The sequence below is a fragment of the Musca domestica genome, unplaced genomic scaffold, assembly GCF_030504385.1.
Source record: "Musca domestica strain aabys unplaced genomic scaffold, Musca_domestica.polishedcontigs.V.1.1 1, whole genome shotgun sequence".
In the NCBI taxonomy this organism is placed as follows: Eukaryota; Metazoa; Arthropoda; class Insecta; order Diptera; family Muscidae; genus Musca; species Musca domestica.
The window spans coordinates 31,419,483-31,433,780 of NW_026712114.1; the positions used below are offsets into that span (position 1 = coordinate 31,419,483).

At 35.5% G+C, this 14,298-nt stretch overlaps 1 protein-coding gene across 1 annotated transcript in view; it reads left to right on the plus strand.

Annotated features, from left to right (window-relative positions):
- Positions 1-14,298, plus strand: part of LOC101889975 (mucin-2) — a 534,609-nt gene that overhangs the window by 333,968 nt on the left and 186,343 nt on the right. The window contains exon 4 of the mRNA XM_059121607.1: positions 12,186-12,618. Coding sequence (XP_058977590.1) covers positions 12,186-12,618 — 433 coding nt within the window. The remainder of the gene's footprint in view (positions 1-12,185; positions 12,619-14,298) is intronic.

A 14,298-nucleotide genomic window follows, 5' to 3' on the forward strand; every position in this document is an offset into this window, starting at 1 on the left:
TATCTTTTTTTAATTTACTACTTTTTGTTATGATTTACGGTCCATATTCCCCCAATGCTGGCGGCATGCCTAGCCACTGCTAGTGTTTCCAGCAATGACTGGTTCATGTAGTTACTCATCTGTGGAATTGCATACATTTCCGGAGACAAACACGCTCGACTTCTGTATATCTAGAGAAAGATATGCGGCTGCAGCAGCAGCAGCAATGGAAATAACAAGAGTAACGCACTTGAAATTATCTGATGAATATCTATTATGTCGTCGTGTATTCTATTCTACTGGCATAATGTCGGCAAAAATGCAAGACAAGTAGATTTCGTACATTGGGGTGGGGTGATATACTTTTTTACAATTTTTCGATTTTTGTTTTGCAAAAAAGTTAAAATCAAAACTAAAAACATCTTCCATAACCTCTCAAAAGGTCAAGGGTTAAATATTAGAAATTTTATAAATTTATTAAAATTGTAGAAATTTTAGAATAAGAATAGAACCTTTCCTAGGTCTACCCTTTTTAATGAAAAAAAACGTGTCTTTGTATTATAGTAGCTTTTATCACACATTCGAACTTATCTGTTTAAAATACAACGATTGTCTCTGCCCGTCTTCGACGACAACCATGTATGTTTGTCCTGTTGTTCGTAGCCGTTTTTCCAAAAGGAATCCTGCGAATTTCTTGTGAAATGATTTATGTTCCTTTCGCTTTTGTTTGACTTTATGGTCGATGTTGTAGTTGTCATGTTCGTTGTTGTTGTGTATAAAATCTAATTAATGTGATTTAAGCAAAGCCGACGTGCATTGTTTAAAAAATTTAAAATTAAGAAGGTAATAATTGTTTGATAATATAAAATTTTAAACAGTTTTTATACCCTCCACCATTCTATGGAGAGTATATTAAGTTTGTCATTCCGTTTGTAACTCCTCGAAATATACATAATATACCCTACAAAGTATATATATTCTGGATCAGCGTAAAATTCTAAGACGATCTAGCGATTTCCGTCTGTCAGCGTGTCCGTCTATCTAATGAGGATTTCTTTCGAAAGAATTGAGATAGAAGGCTAAAATTTTACACACATGCATAGTATACCAGTAGGCAGGTTAAGTTCGTAAATGGGCCATGTCAGTCCACGTTTTCGTATAGCCCCCATTTAACGGTACCTCCCGATTTTCGGTATTTTGATGATTTCAGAAACATAATTCGCCGGAATCGTTTAAAATTTCGTATTGAAAAATCGTAAAGGGTTCTACAACTTATGGCAATAAATTTCTTATGCAGGTCCACGTCTTCGTATAGCCCCCATACCTTCCGATATTCGGTATTTTCATGATTTTATCGACATTATTTACCGAAATTATTTCAAATTACGTATTTGAAGTTCGTAATGGGTACTACAGCCTATGACAAAAATGTTTATATGTAGGTTCACGTCTTCGTATAGCCCCCATATAACGGTACCTCCCGATATTCGGTATTTTCTTGATTTTAGCGGCATTATTTACCGGAATTATTTCAAATTTCGTATTGGAAGTTCGTATTGAGTACTACAGCCTATGACAAAAATGTTTATATGTAGGTTCACGTCTTCGTATAGCCCCGGAATCGTTAAAAATTTCGTATTGAAAAATCCTAATGGTACTACAACATATGGCAATAAATTTCGTATGCAAGTCCATGTCTTCTTATAGCCCCCATATGACCTCTCGATACTCCGTATTTCCATGATTTATGTGACATTATTCATCGTAATTGTAACAAATTTCGTATTTGAAGTTCGTAATGGGCACTACAGCTTATGACAAAAAATTTCGTATTGAGGTCCACGTCCTCGTATAGTCCCCATATAAGGGGTTTCAATTAAGTGGTAGTTTTCGGTTTTTTTTTTTTTTTTTTTTTTTTTTTTTTTTTTTTTTTTGAAATATTTCAATTTCCTTTCAAATAGTGAAGGGTATTAATTACAGCCCTCCGGAATTAATTCTCCGTTATACATCAGATTCATATCCATCAACCCGAAACTACGGCAGTAATCACTCCCAGGACATTTAAGGCGTTTTCCATTTTGCGCGAGGACCATTCTTGATGCGAAGGTCGAATTTTTGAAAAATGGTACGAAAAGTATCAACTCGGAATGAAAGTTAATGACGGAGTGCAGGATACATGTAACAAAGGGTTTTTCGAAATTCGACCTTAAAGATTACTAAATGTTGTAAAATGGTACGAAACTTCTAAAATGTTACCATTTGGTATTATGTGAACAGAGAGTGGTGGTATGAGAATCAAAGTTGGGAATGTATACGAAATATCATAAATGGTACTAAACTTGGAACAGCTTGGCATTCGGTGATGCTAGAAGCTAGAAGTTTGAGATTTGGCATTGGATCCCTGTTCGTTGTAGGTTTGTGATAAAGAGGTTGTTTTAGAAATGTATACTACAAGTACACCAAAAGTATTAAATAGTACTATTTTTTGTACAATTTGCTATTTGGTGAACAGATAATTTTTAAAATCTGAAAATAGGTATCAGTGTAGTTGTTCATTTTTAGCCTGGACAAATGGAGGTGGTTTTGCAAAGGTGTACTATAATTCTACAAAAATTGCTGAATAATACCATATTTTGTATTGGGTGAAGGTGTTGAGATGAAATTCTAAAAATTGATATTTTTATTATTATTATCTATTTTTGACGTACGAAAAGTACTAAATTGTACTATATTTGGGCTGGGGTCCTCAAATTTGTTATTGAGGTATCCGTTGGTATTTGGAATGGAGATATGGAGGTGGTTTTGGAAATGTTTTCTATAATTGTACGAAAAGTACTAAGTGGTATTTAATTGGGTATTGGGTGATAGAATATTGCAGGAATCCTTAAATTAAATATAGGTGCCTCTGTTGGTATCTGTAAATAAGATACGGAGGTTGTACAGGGTTGCCCATATTCGACGGACCCATCTGGCAACGCCATAACTTTTGCCAGAGATGTCACATCACCGTTTTTCTTCCAAAATGAAAATTGCCATGCTGTTACCATCAATCAGGAGCGTTATCGCGACATGATGACCAATTTTGTGATGCCAATTATTCGTCGAAAGCGTATGAGGCAGTTCTGGTTTCAACAAGACGGCGCTCCACCGCACACAAGTCGCATAACAATCGATTTTCTGAAGAATTTTTTTCCGGGCCGTTTGATGTCGAAAAGTGGTGATTTGGACTGGCCACCGCGTTCGCCCGATTTGTCGCCGCCTGACTTCTTCTTGTGGGGATATTTGAAGTCAAAGGTTTACGTTAACAAGCCAAGGACCGTGGAAGAGCTCAAGGACAACATTCGTGAAGAAATAGCCGCTATTCCGGCCGAAATGTTGGCAAAAACGATGGAAAATGCAGCAAAAAGGGCACAATACGTCATCAACGCCAGAGGCGGCCATTTGAGAGATATCACATTCAAAAATTGATATAAACAATTCTACTTGGAACAAATTAAATGATTAACATTTCCAACCGCCAAATTTTTATTTTTTTCTTTGATTAAAAAAAAAAAAAACATGGGTCCGTCGAATATGGGCAACCCTGTACTAAGCGATACTTAATTGGGTGATAGAATATAGCAGGAATCCTTAAATGAATATAGGTGTCTCTGTTGGTATCTGTAAATAAGATACGGAGGTTGTATTGAAAAAGTGTCCTATAAATGTTCGAAAAGTACTTGGTGGTACTAGATTTGCTATTGGGTGAAGGAATGGGGCTGGAATCCTCAAATTTTATATTGAGGTCTCTGTTGTTATATGGAATTAAGAAATATAGGTGGTTTAGGAAATGTGATCCATAATTGTAAAATAAATAAATAGTATTAAATTGGGTATTGGTTGAAGGAATAGAGCTGGAATTTTGAAATTTGTTAATGAGGTCACTGTTGGTTTACATTTGGAGACGTTGAAATAGTTTTGGACAGAAAAATTGGATGTGGGTTCATTGTGCAATAGTTTTAATAACATCATCCTCGGTAAACTTAGACTTATAAAAATATATTTCTGATATTTGTTTTGGTGATTTTGCTAATGTCTTATATTCCTCCCATTTGTTTAAAGGCGCTTGCTAAATTCTTTGCTGAGGTATCCCTATTATCGCTTCCCAGAGCTATAATGTTGCAACCTTCTCTTAAATGCCTTAAACTTTTCGAAAACTTAGGATTTTTTCTTCAATAAATATACAGGCCTTGCAATAACTAAAATAAGAAGGTAAAAAAGTGGATAAAAATATAGGATTTTTTTTTGTGAATAGCGTTTCCTTATTTAAAATTTGGTATTTGACATTCGTAATTTATACTACAGCCTAAGACAGAAAATTGTCTGTACAGGTCCACATCTTCATATAGCCTCCATATAGTCCCAATAACTTTAAAAAAATACTTAAACAAGTAAGCAAAGGCTACGGTCGTGCGGGGCCGACCATGTGATACCCTACAACACTACAATATGTTAGAAGCCCCCTTATGTCCAAATTTTGAAGATTTCGCTTTTGAAATGATGTCATAGAGCACTGCCCAGATTACACTTAGCTCTTTGGCCAGGGACATTTGATCAATATTTACGAACTCCATCGTGCTGTTAGCTGATGTGGTCCATTTTACAGCTACATATACCAATGGTTATCCAAAATGCTAGAATTTTTCCCTGTTCTTAACTCTCTTCAATTGTGTGAGCCGGAAAATTTTTTTTATTTTTGGTTCATTTGAACCCCTAAATATTTTGCGATCAACTCCAATGGCAACAGGTCCAAATTTAAACTTATCTATATGATTTGCTTGTCTACGATATTTGGCTTTATTCATCAACGAAATCAGCATAAAAAAGCCAGAAGTTTACCTTTTGTGAATTTTGGATATCGCCTGTAAGTAATGTTGGTATTTTTACACAAAAAGTAGTGGTCCATTCTACCCGCTGTCCTAAACTTTAACTTCATGCGAGATTTCCATTGGATTCAATTTGTTAACATTATAACGGCTGCAAAATCAGAAACATTTTTAGTTGTTGGTCCATTTCAACCCGAACATCTTTGAAAACCATAGACCTAGCCATTCTGAGCCTAACCCTACCCTTTTACGTGAGGATAATTGAAATCTGTATATAATAACCCCAACCTGTGTTGTAAAATGAAAAAATATTACAAAATTTACAATTCAATATTATAAGTCAAATTGAAAAAATCGCATGCGATAAAAAATATGAAAAAATAAAAAAATGTCACAAAATACTAAAAATCTATTTTAACATCATTATAGGCATCTTTTTATGCGATTTTTTTTTTAATTTTATTCTTTTATGGTAAGAGGGCATTCTGAATTGGCAAAATTTGGCGAAATCGGTCTAGCCATTCTTGAGATATAAGCATTGTATACTTCTCCTCCTTCTCCTTCTTCTATATATACATTGTATATATTTCGCTATATATAACCGATATATTTACTATCGCCATCTACGTAGCGGTCAGAATTGACATATTCGTCTATTTGTGATTTCGCCGGGATTAAAAATATTCGCGGTTTAATGGAAAATTTGACTTTTATTTAACACAAATGTTGTGGCCTATTTCACCCAAATTTTGGAAAAAATTGGAAGGCTTCTGCCCAGCTCTAAGCTCTAGCCCCTTGCTAACTTCCGTCTCGATTGGTCCTTAATTGCGACCTGTAGAGCAACTTCAAAATCAGGAATTTTTTCAGTTTTTGGTCCATTTCAACCCCTAAATATTATGCAATCATCACCAATAGAAATAGGGTTATATTCTGACCATAGTCCCACCTTCATTCTAAATTTCGTGAAGATCGGACCATAATTGCGACCTGGGAAGATCCATATATACTTTCCTATGTGGGAAACCAATATTTCGAGGTGTTACATAATTTTTGGCCCAATCAAACTTATAATACCCCCAACACATAGTGTTGTAGGGTATAAAAATGCATGTTTTTTATAAAAGATCCACCAAAGACCTATATCCTTCACCACTTTTTAAATTCTTTCCCATAGTTTGCAAAGCTGTTTAATTTAATTACCCAGTCAATCAATTTTTAATTTATCTTTATTAACATTTACTTCCTCATTTCCAACCTTATCGCTTTTCAATCGAACTTTGCATGTCGGCAAACTTGTTGTGCCTTCTGCATACTTTAAAAATAATCTTTGATTTTAATCTCTTCAGCATTACAAAACCGAGGTGTAATTGTGTTAACTCGGCACGTAATGGTAATTTGTTATTTGTGTTTTTTCCATCTTGTTGTTGTTCGAAACGAGCGTCGTATTGATAGGTGGCGCCACAGTTAATTTGTTATTGGATTGCCTTTTGTGGGCTATAGCTGGCGGTGAGACTGCCTGCCACTTGCGATTACCATACAGCTTAACATGCAAAACTACTAAAAAATGTCATCGAGGTGTTGGATTTGTTGGGGTTATAAACAACGAATTACAAATATATCTATAATTACGTATCGCTTGCTCTGCAATGTGGTAGTGGTAGTGATGGTGGTGTAACTGGTTAATTTTGAAATCGAATGGAATTGATTTGCAAACTGTGTGCTGTATGCTTAGTGGTTGGCCATAACTCACAACATATCAATTTGTTGCGCAGTCTAATTGCAATTAGCACAAATCTTTGAGTGGTTTATGACATTCTCATGTGACGGTATAATTATTAATGCCTGTGGCTGTTTTTTATGCTTCAAGAATATTTTATTTAAATGACACTATTATTGGAATAAATTGTTGCGATTTGTGGAAAGAAAATTTATGTTTGGAAAAGACTGTAAATAAAATGTAAGTTTGGTATTTAGTTACAATGTTAGTAAAGGTCAGTACAAGGTCATACATTTTGCATTCTAATTTGTATTCTTTATGACACACCACATTGTTTTCATTGTGTATAATATATTTTTCTCCCCACCACCTAATTTTCCACGAAAAAAATCGTTTTTTTTTTTGCCATCGCCAAACAAAGTAGTGTCATTGAGAAAAGGTCAAACTTGTGAAAACTACACCCCAACATTTTTTCCGCAGTCGATTTTGAGTTGACTAAACGCTATGACCCGCCGCCAACACTTCATGCATTACAAAACGCCAATTTTATTCGGCAAAACTAAAGTGGGGTAAGTAGAGAGTGGTGTTTTTTTGTTCGATATAAACAAACATTTGCACTTGAAAGATAAGATCCACTAAAAATGCGCTCTCGGCTCCAGCCAATTGACAGAGAAAAACCACCCGACATTCAATGAAGGGGAAACAAAAGAAATTTTCACTGGTATTAATGGAGTGCAAGACCGAAATGATTTTCCACTTCCATTTTCCATTGAATTGGTTTGAAAGACCGAAAAAAAAACAAATGAAAAAAGCAAAACGTAACGCAAGCAATCAACTGACACCTACTTTCTTTTGGAAATGCCATTGCTGTTGAACTGTGAAAGACAAAAATTACTGTGGATTCAATACAATGGAAGAGTCTTGGAATTCCATCTGGAAACCATTTGCCTTATCAACAATTTAAAAAAAGCTGTAAATGCGGGCGGGCCGAACTTTGAAGACCCTCCACCATTTTTGAATGAATTTGGCTATTTCAAAAAAATAAATCCATTTAAAATTCCGTTCAAATCTTAAAAATACGGAATGTAGCCGCATGTATAAGACGGTGTGGCCTGCATATGCAATTTTTGACATAAGTCTTCACAATATTCAAATGCGAAACTTGAAAACAAATCGGTGAATAGTGCAGCTAAAATCATCAAAATATCGAATATAGGGAGCTACCATTTAATGGAGGCTATACAAAAATGTGGACCTATACAGACAATTTTCTGTCATAGGTTGTAGTATCCATTACGAACTTTAAATACCAAATTTGAAACAATTCCGGTGAATAATGTCGCTAAAATCATTAAAATACCGAATATCGAGAGATACCGTTATATGGGGGCTATACGAAGACGTGGGTCTGCACAGACAATTTTCTGTTATAGGCTGTAGTATCCATTACTAACTTCAAATATCAAATTTGAAACAATTCCGTTTAATAATGTCGCTAAAATCTTCAAAATGCCGAATACAGGGAGGTACCGTTATATTGGGGCCATACGAAGACGTGAACCCGTACAGATAATTTCCTGTCATAGGCTCTAATATCCATTACGAACTTCAAATACCAAATTTGAAACAATTCCGGTCAATAATGTCCCTAAAATCATCATTATATGGGGGCTATACAAAAACGTGGACCTACATGACCCATTTTCAATACCTGCAGACATAATATACTTTTTAGTAAAATTTTATCAACCTACTTAATTTCATTCGGAAGCTACAGTAATTTCCAATGACGTACATACCGTTAGACGGACGGACATCGCTAAATCGACATAGAATTTTATGCTTATCAAGAATATATACACTTTGTGGGGTATGTTTCGAGGTGTTACAAACGGAATGACAAGCTTCATATACCCTCCATTCTATGGTGGAGGGTATAAAAATGGATAAAAAATTTATTATTGAAGCATTAGCTTGAGTAAAGTGGATTACATACCAAATTTGCTGTAATACAGGGGTGCGTATACGTACTAACACAGCGTATCCGCCACCTACATAACAATTTCTTCAACTACCCAAGAGTTTTGTTAAAGCAGCAAGTGCCCGCTACTTCGTCAGCTAAAAATCCACTTTATATTTATAGATTCCTTCCAACAGTTCTTGTTAGGTCCTTTTTAGTGCTCAAAATGCACAATTTATCCAATTTGACAGTATATTTTAATCCAAACTTCATACATCGTACTAAATGTTTCAGATTTCCAAAGTTTTTTATATTATCTAAGTTTTTTCTTGTTCGAAAATAACAATATAAACGTGTTTAGCCTTTAAAGCAAAAAGTATTTGAAATCTTTAATTTTGAAGTTTACCGAGGAGAATATACAAAGAGAGCCGTAAGCGTAGATTGTTTAGACATATTTTTTGTGTGACCCTCGCATGTATGTATTTATTATGAATAATTGTTGAAGATCATTAAGCTTCAGATCTTGTAAGAGAATATTTTTGTAAAAATCCTCTTTGCTCGTGTTAAGAGAATTATTATTTGAACGTGTTAATTATTTCCACTGAAAATCACTGTGCCCAACTTTTCTGCTGACAAATGCAATTTTCAACTAATAAAGCACTTTACGTTTTAAACCAAAGGAAGCGAGACTAAAACAAATACAAAAGAGGTTGCTGCTGTTGTTGTCGTTATCGTCGTCGGATAGTGTATACGAAGAAAGGTAGTAATGCTAAAAAAACCCGTCACGATTTTAACCACATACCAGTCATTCATTCATTCGCTCGTTCATTGAGGATAACATTTTTTCCAGCACAAGGCAAGAACTCTAAATGTTAACAACAAATGGACGTAGTAGTACTCACAGCAGAGGTAAAACAAATGAACGACAAGACTTCAACCTAAATGCAATTTTCGAAAAATGCTTTCACCAAATAAACACAGAGTCATTGAATGAAGGCCACAATTGTTTTCCCTAAAAACAGTGATAGCCTTGCTCATTCAACGATGTATTGTTTAGTTGCAACATTTTTGTATAATGAAGCAAATAGACTTTCCTTTCTACAAAGCATGAAAACTTATTTTCCGTTTTTATGTTACTTCTATCAAATGCAACAAAATGTTGTACTTCTGGCAACAATTTGCACAGTTGAGGCATTTTGTTTGAGCAGGACAGAAATTCTTTTTTTTTGGTATTTTATACAAACTAGCTTCAATGCCACACTATCTTGTAGTGTAGACTATTTTGTTAAGCAATACAATTATTTGTGTTGTGACACATACCTTGAAGAAAGACAATGAAACTAATTTTGTAGAAATTTTTCAAAAGTGTTTGTTGTTTTGAAAAGAAATTTAAATGTACAGGGTAAGATGAAAAACCTGCAAGCAACCTCAGACTGCTGTCATTTCTAAGCCGCTCGTCCGACAGCTGTTAAATTTATTCCAGTGACAGCTCATTATATTGTTTACAAGCGTACAAAAGCATTTTGGTGAGAATTTTCCAGAAAAAAAAGTTATTCGCGATGGATTTCAAGCGTGGTAGTGTGATTTCTTATATTTGGCTGGAAAACCATTACCGTTACCGTGATACTGGTAGTGTATCCCGGCGTCAAGGAAGTGGAAGGAAGAAAACAGCAACATCAGCAGAAATGGTTCGAAAAGTAACGAAGCGACTTGATCGATACCCACGTTGCAGTGGCCGAAAAATGGATCGTGAGCTCAACATATCGCAATATTCCATTCGGAAATTATCGAAAAATGAGGTCGGGGTAAAACCATTGAAATTCCAAAAAGTGCAAGAACTTACACCGCAACAGAAAGAAAATATACTCAAAAGAGCTATAGAGTTGTTTCGCTTAGCCGAATGTGGTGAACTGCCGAATTTGGTTTTCTCCGACGAGAAAACATTCGTTGTCCAGCAGTTTGTAAACAAACAAAATGATCGTGTTTACTTGTCAAAGAGGTCATCTGAAAATGTGCACCTTCGGTTGGCCACCAGAATTCAAGCGCCGGCCATGGTGATGGTGTGGGCTGCCATAACAACCGATGGCCGCTCTCCGCTCGTATTAATCGACCGTGGCATCAGAATAAATGCCGAATATTATCTCGAAAATATTCTGGAGAATGTTATAAAGCCTTGGGCATGCAAGCATTTTGGCCGCAGACGTTGAACATTCCAAGAGGACTCAGCACGCGCCACCCAAGAATAATTACAAAATGAGGTTCCTCGCTTCATTTCCAGCGCACAATGGTCACCAAAATCTCCGGATACCAATCTGTTGCACTATTGTCTCTGGAGTATTTTGGAAAGCAAAGTTGGCACTAAAAAATACCAAAGTGTCGATCACCTCAATCAAGCGCTTCGCCGGGAATGGGCCAAAATGCCGCAGAGCAACATTCGGGCAGCGTCTGACGGTTTCATTGGCCGTTTGAAGGCCATAATTCGTGCCAAAGGTGACCAATTCGGATAAATCCAAACTTTTTCCACAATTTGATGCTATTTCCGGCATTGTTTACTTTTATTCAATAAAATTTAAAAAAAAAGTAAAAATTATGGCGTTTGATATGTACTTTATAGGATCTAACATGAGTATTTCGAGGAGTTATAAACGGAATGATAATGTTAGTATACCCTCCATAGAATGGTGGAGGGTATGTGCTGAAAGCATAAGAGTTCGGGTCGATCGCCGTTAGTGCCGTTTTAAGACTATTAAAAAAATGATGGCTCTAAAGGTCAAACAAAAATTCAACGATAAAGCGGAGCAACAAGTCCTTGGTCCTAATTTCAGGCACTAATATTCAATAAAAAAGTCCCAAAAACAAAAAAAAAATAAAATTAAGTCCCAAAAAAAAAAGAATATTCTTCAATGATCCGAAATTGTGGCAACTGGTTGTCCATTGAAAAAGAAAAAGAGAATGCTTTTGGAAAATATTCCCAAATTATACTCAATTATAACTTTTGTAGGATGAAAGATTTTTTTATTTTTAATCTATTATAGGTGACAATCTTATTTCTTATATTAAAATCCATAATCTATTTCATGTATTCTTACTACTTTTTATTTAAAAAATGTTTTTTTTTTTCTGTCATAACTATTATCCTTCTTTGCTATACGTTTCACATTCTTTCTATATTCTCAACACTTATAGTCCTGCTGTGATTTTAAACTTTCAACCAACCCTAATTGTATGCCACAAATGAGGTAACAATTAGCTCTCCTTTTAAAAGAGATTTAATATCATCCACATCATTGCATCTCCTCTTGCTAACGCATTAACAAGCCCACCCTTAAAATGTGCTTCACTCTTTCATCCTTATCTTTTCTTGTATTCCAACCAAAATATCATTTGATTAACCAAGGTGGTTTTATGTATTACTCTTATAAATTCTTATATTTCCATTTGTTATTTATTCAGAAACAGAGAAGAAAATCTTGAAAAGAATTTTCAATGGAGAAATATCTCAACACATTTCGCCAACAACTAATTTACCGTTAGATTCTTGAATAATAACTAATTTTCTATACATTGTAAATTTTTTGTGTGTGTGTGTGTATAACCAAAGAACAAAGCACAATGACTCTTCAATGTTTTTTTTACCTTCCATTTTTGCTTTCTGTTTTTGCAGGTTCCTAATACACCGTTAATGGCAGCAACGACGACAGTATACCAAAATAATAATGGCTTTAACAATTCCTCGTCCTTATCGTCAAGTTCCCACACCGCCACCGTCACCACCATTACATCCAACTCATTCTCATTGTCGTCTGCATCGTCATCATCATCATCATCCTCAGCAACAACAGCAACTGCATCATCGTCATCATTACCCGCCTCGAATACGTCGTCGTCGCCATCATCAGTGCCAAATGCCTTGGCATCGAGCACATCACTGGCGGCTACAACGGTGCCATCTGGTGCAGCGCCAACAACTACCCTGGATACAGTAACGGCCGCAATACCATCCGCAACTCCTTCATCATCGCTGACGTGTTTGCATCAGCGACGTTTTCTTGATTGCCAGCAATTACATGCACAACCCACGGAGTTATTTAATAAAGGTAAGCTTGATGCGAGTGAGAGTGTGTGTGTGCGATTTTAGTTTTCGTCATTTCTAAAATTACTTGCAGCATTCCCTTGGGCGCACATTGTTATAGTTTTAACAGGTATTGTTGCATATCTCAAAAGAGGGATGAGGGTTCGAAGAAAGATTTTGTTTTATGTTTCGTGAGGAGGAGCAGGAGGGTTTTGAAGGTGGTGTCGTAATGAGAAAATTTATTTCAAAAATGTCATAAAAACTTAAACTACACTGACTGGTTCGTTTAAGATTATCATGACACCAACTTGGCAAACAATGTCTGAGAAGAACAATGGGTTGTGACAGCAAGGACTACATTAATTTTCATTCACGCATTTTTCATTTTCATATTTCCACTTTAAACTAAAAATTTAGGATTTTCTCATACCTAAACCAAACTCGTTGTTATGTAAATGAAAATTGTCAAAATATGTTCTCTGGTGACATTTCAAGTCAATATTTGCTCTGTGCACCAACGGATATGAATAAAATGGAACGCATAAATTATTGCCACAGTCAGCCAATATCCGTGTTTTGGCAACAACGTAGTGAGTTAACATGTTTTTCCTTTTTTTCTGCCAGCGGAAAGTCAATTTTTATTTGGTTTCGTTTTCAAGGACAAAACCGAAAAATGGGGACAATGTCAAAGTATTCAATTTTGCTAAAAGCTTTTTACGTCAATATTTACATTTACGTTTACAAAATGCTAAAGGGGAACGTTTATGGGCTCGATGTTTTGTTGTTTTCCAAAAATGCAGAATCAACCATATTACATGATTTGATGGGTGAAATATATAGGTATGTGTACATGTAAAGAGCAAATTGTTTTCTATTACCCCAAGGAATGCATGAGTCTTTAAATCTGTGAATCAAATTTTAAAAATTGTATTTTTCCTCATTATGTGTTTTGTTAATTTTTATACTCTCCACCATAGTAACCCCTCGAAATATACATTTTGGACCCCATATACTATATATTATTGATCAGCATAAAATTCTATGTCGATTTAGCTATGTCCGTCTGTTTATCTGTGGAAATCACTCTAGTTTCAAAATTGGTATTTGAAGTTCGTAATGGATACTACAGCCTATGAGAGAAAATCGTTTTTGTAGGTCCACGTCTACATATAGCCCCCATATAACGGTACCTCCCAATAGTCGGTACTTTAATGATTTTAGCGACACTATTTACCGGAATTGTCTCTAACTTGGTATTTAAAGTTCGTAATGGATAGTACAAACTAAGACAGAAAATTGTCTGTGCAGGTCCACATCTTCGTATGAACACCATATAACGGTACCTCCCGATAGTCGGTACATTGACGATTTTAGCGACATTATTCACCAGAATTGTTTCTAATTTGGTATTTGAAGTTCGTAACGGATACTATAGCCTATGACAGAAAATCTTCTGTGTAGGGGGTCCGTATAGCCCCCATACAACGGTACCTCCCAATAGTCGATACATTGACTATTTTAGCGACATTATTCACCGGAATTGTTTCTAATTTGGTATCTGAATTTCGTAAAGGATGGTACAGCCTAAAACAGAAAATTGTCTTTGCAGGTCCACGTTTACGTATAGCCCCCATATAACGGTACCCCCGATATTTGGCATTTTAATGATTTTTGCGACATTATTCACCGGAATTGTTTCAAATTT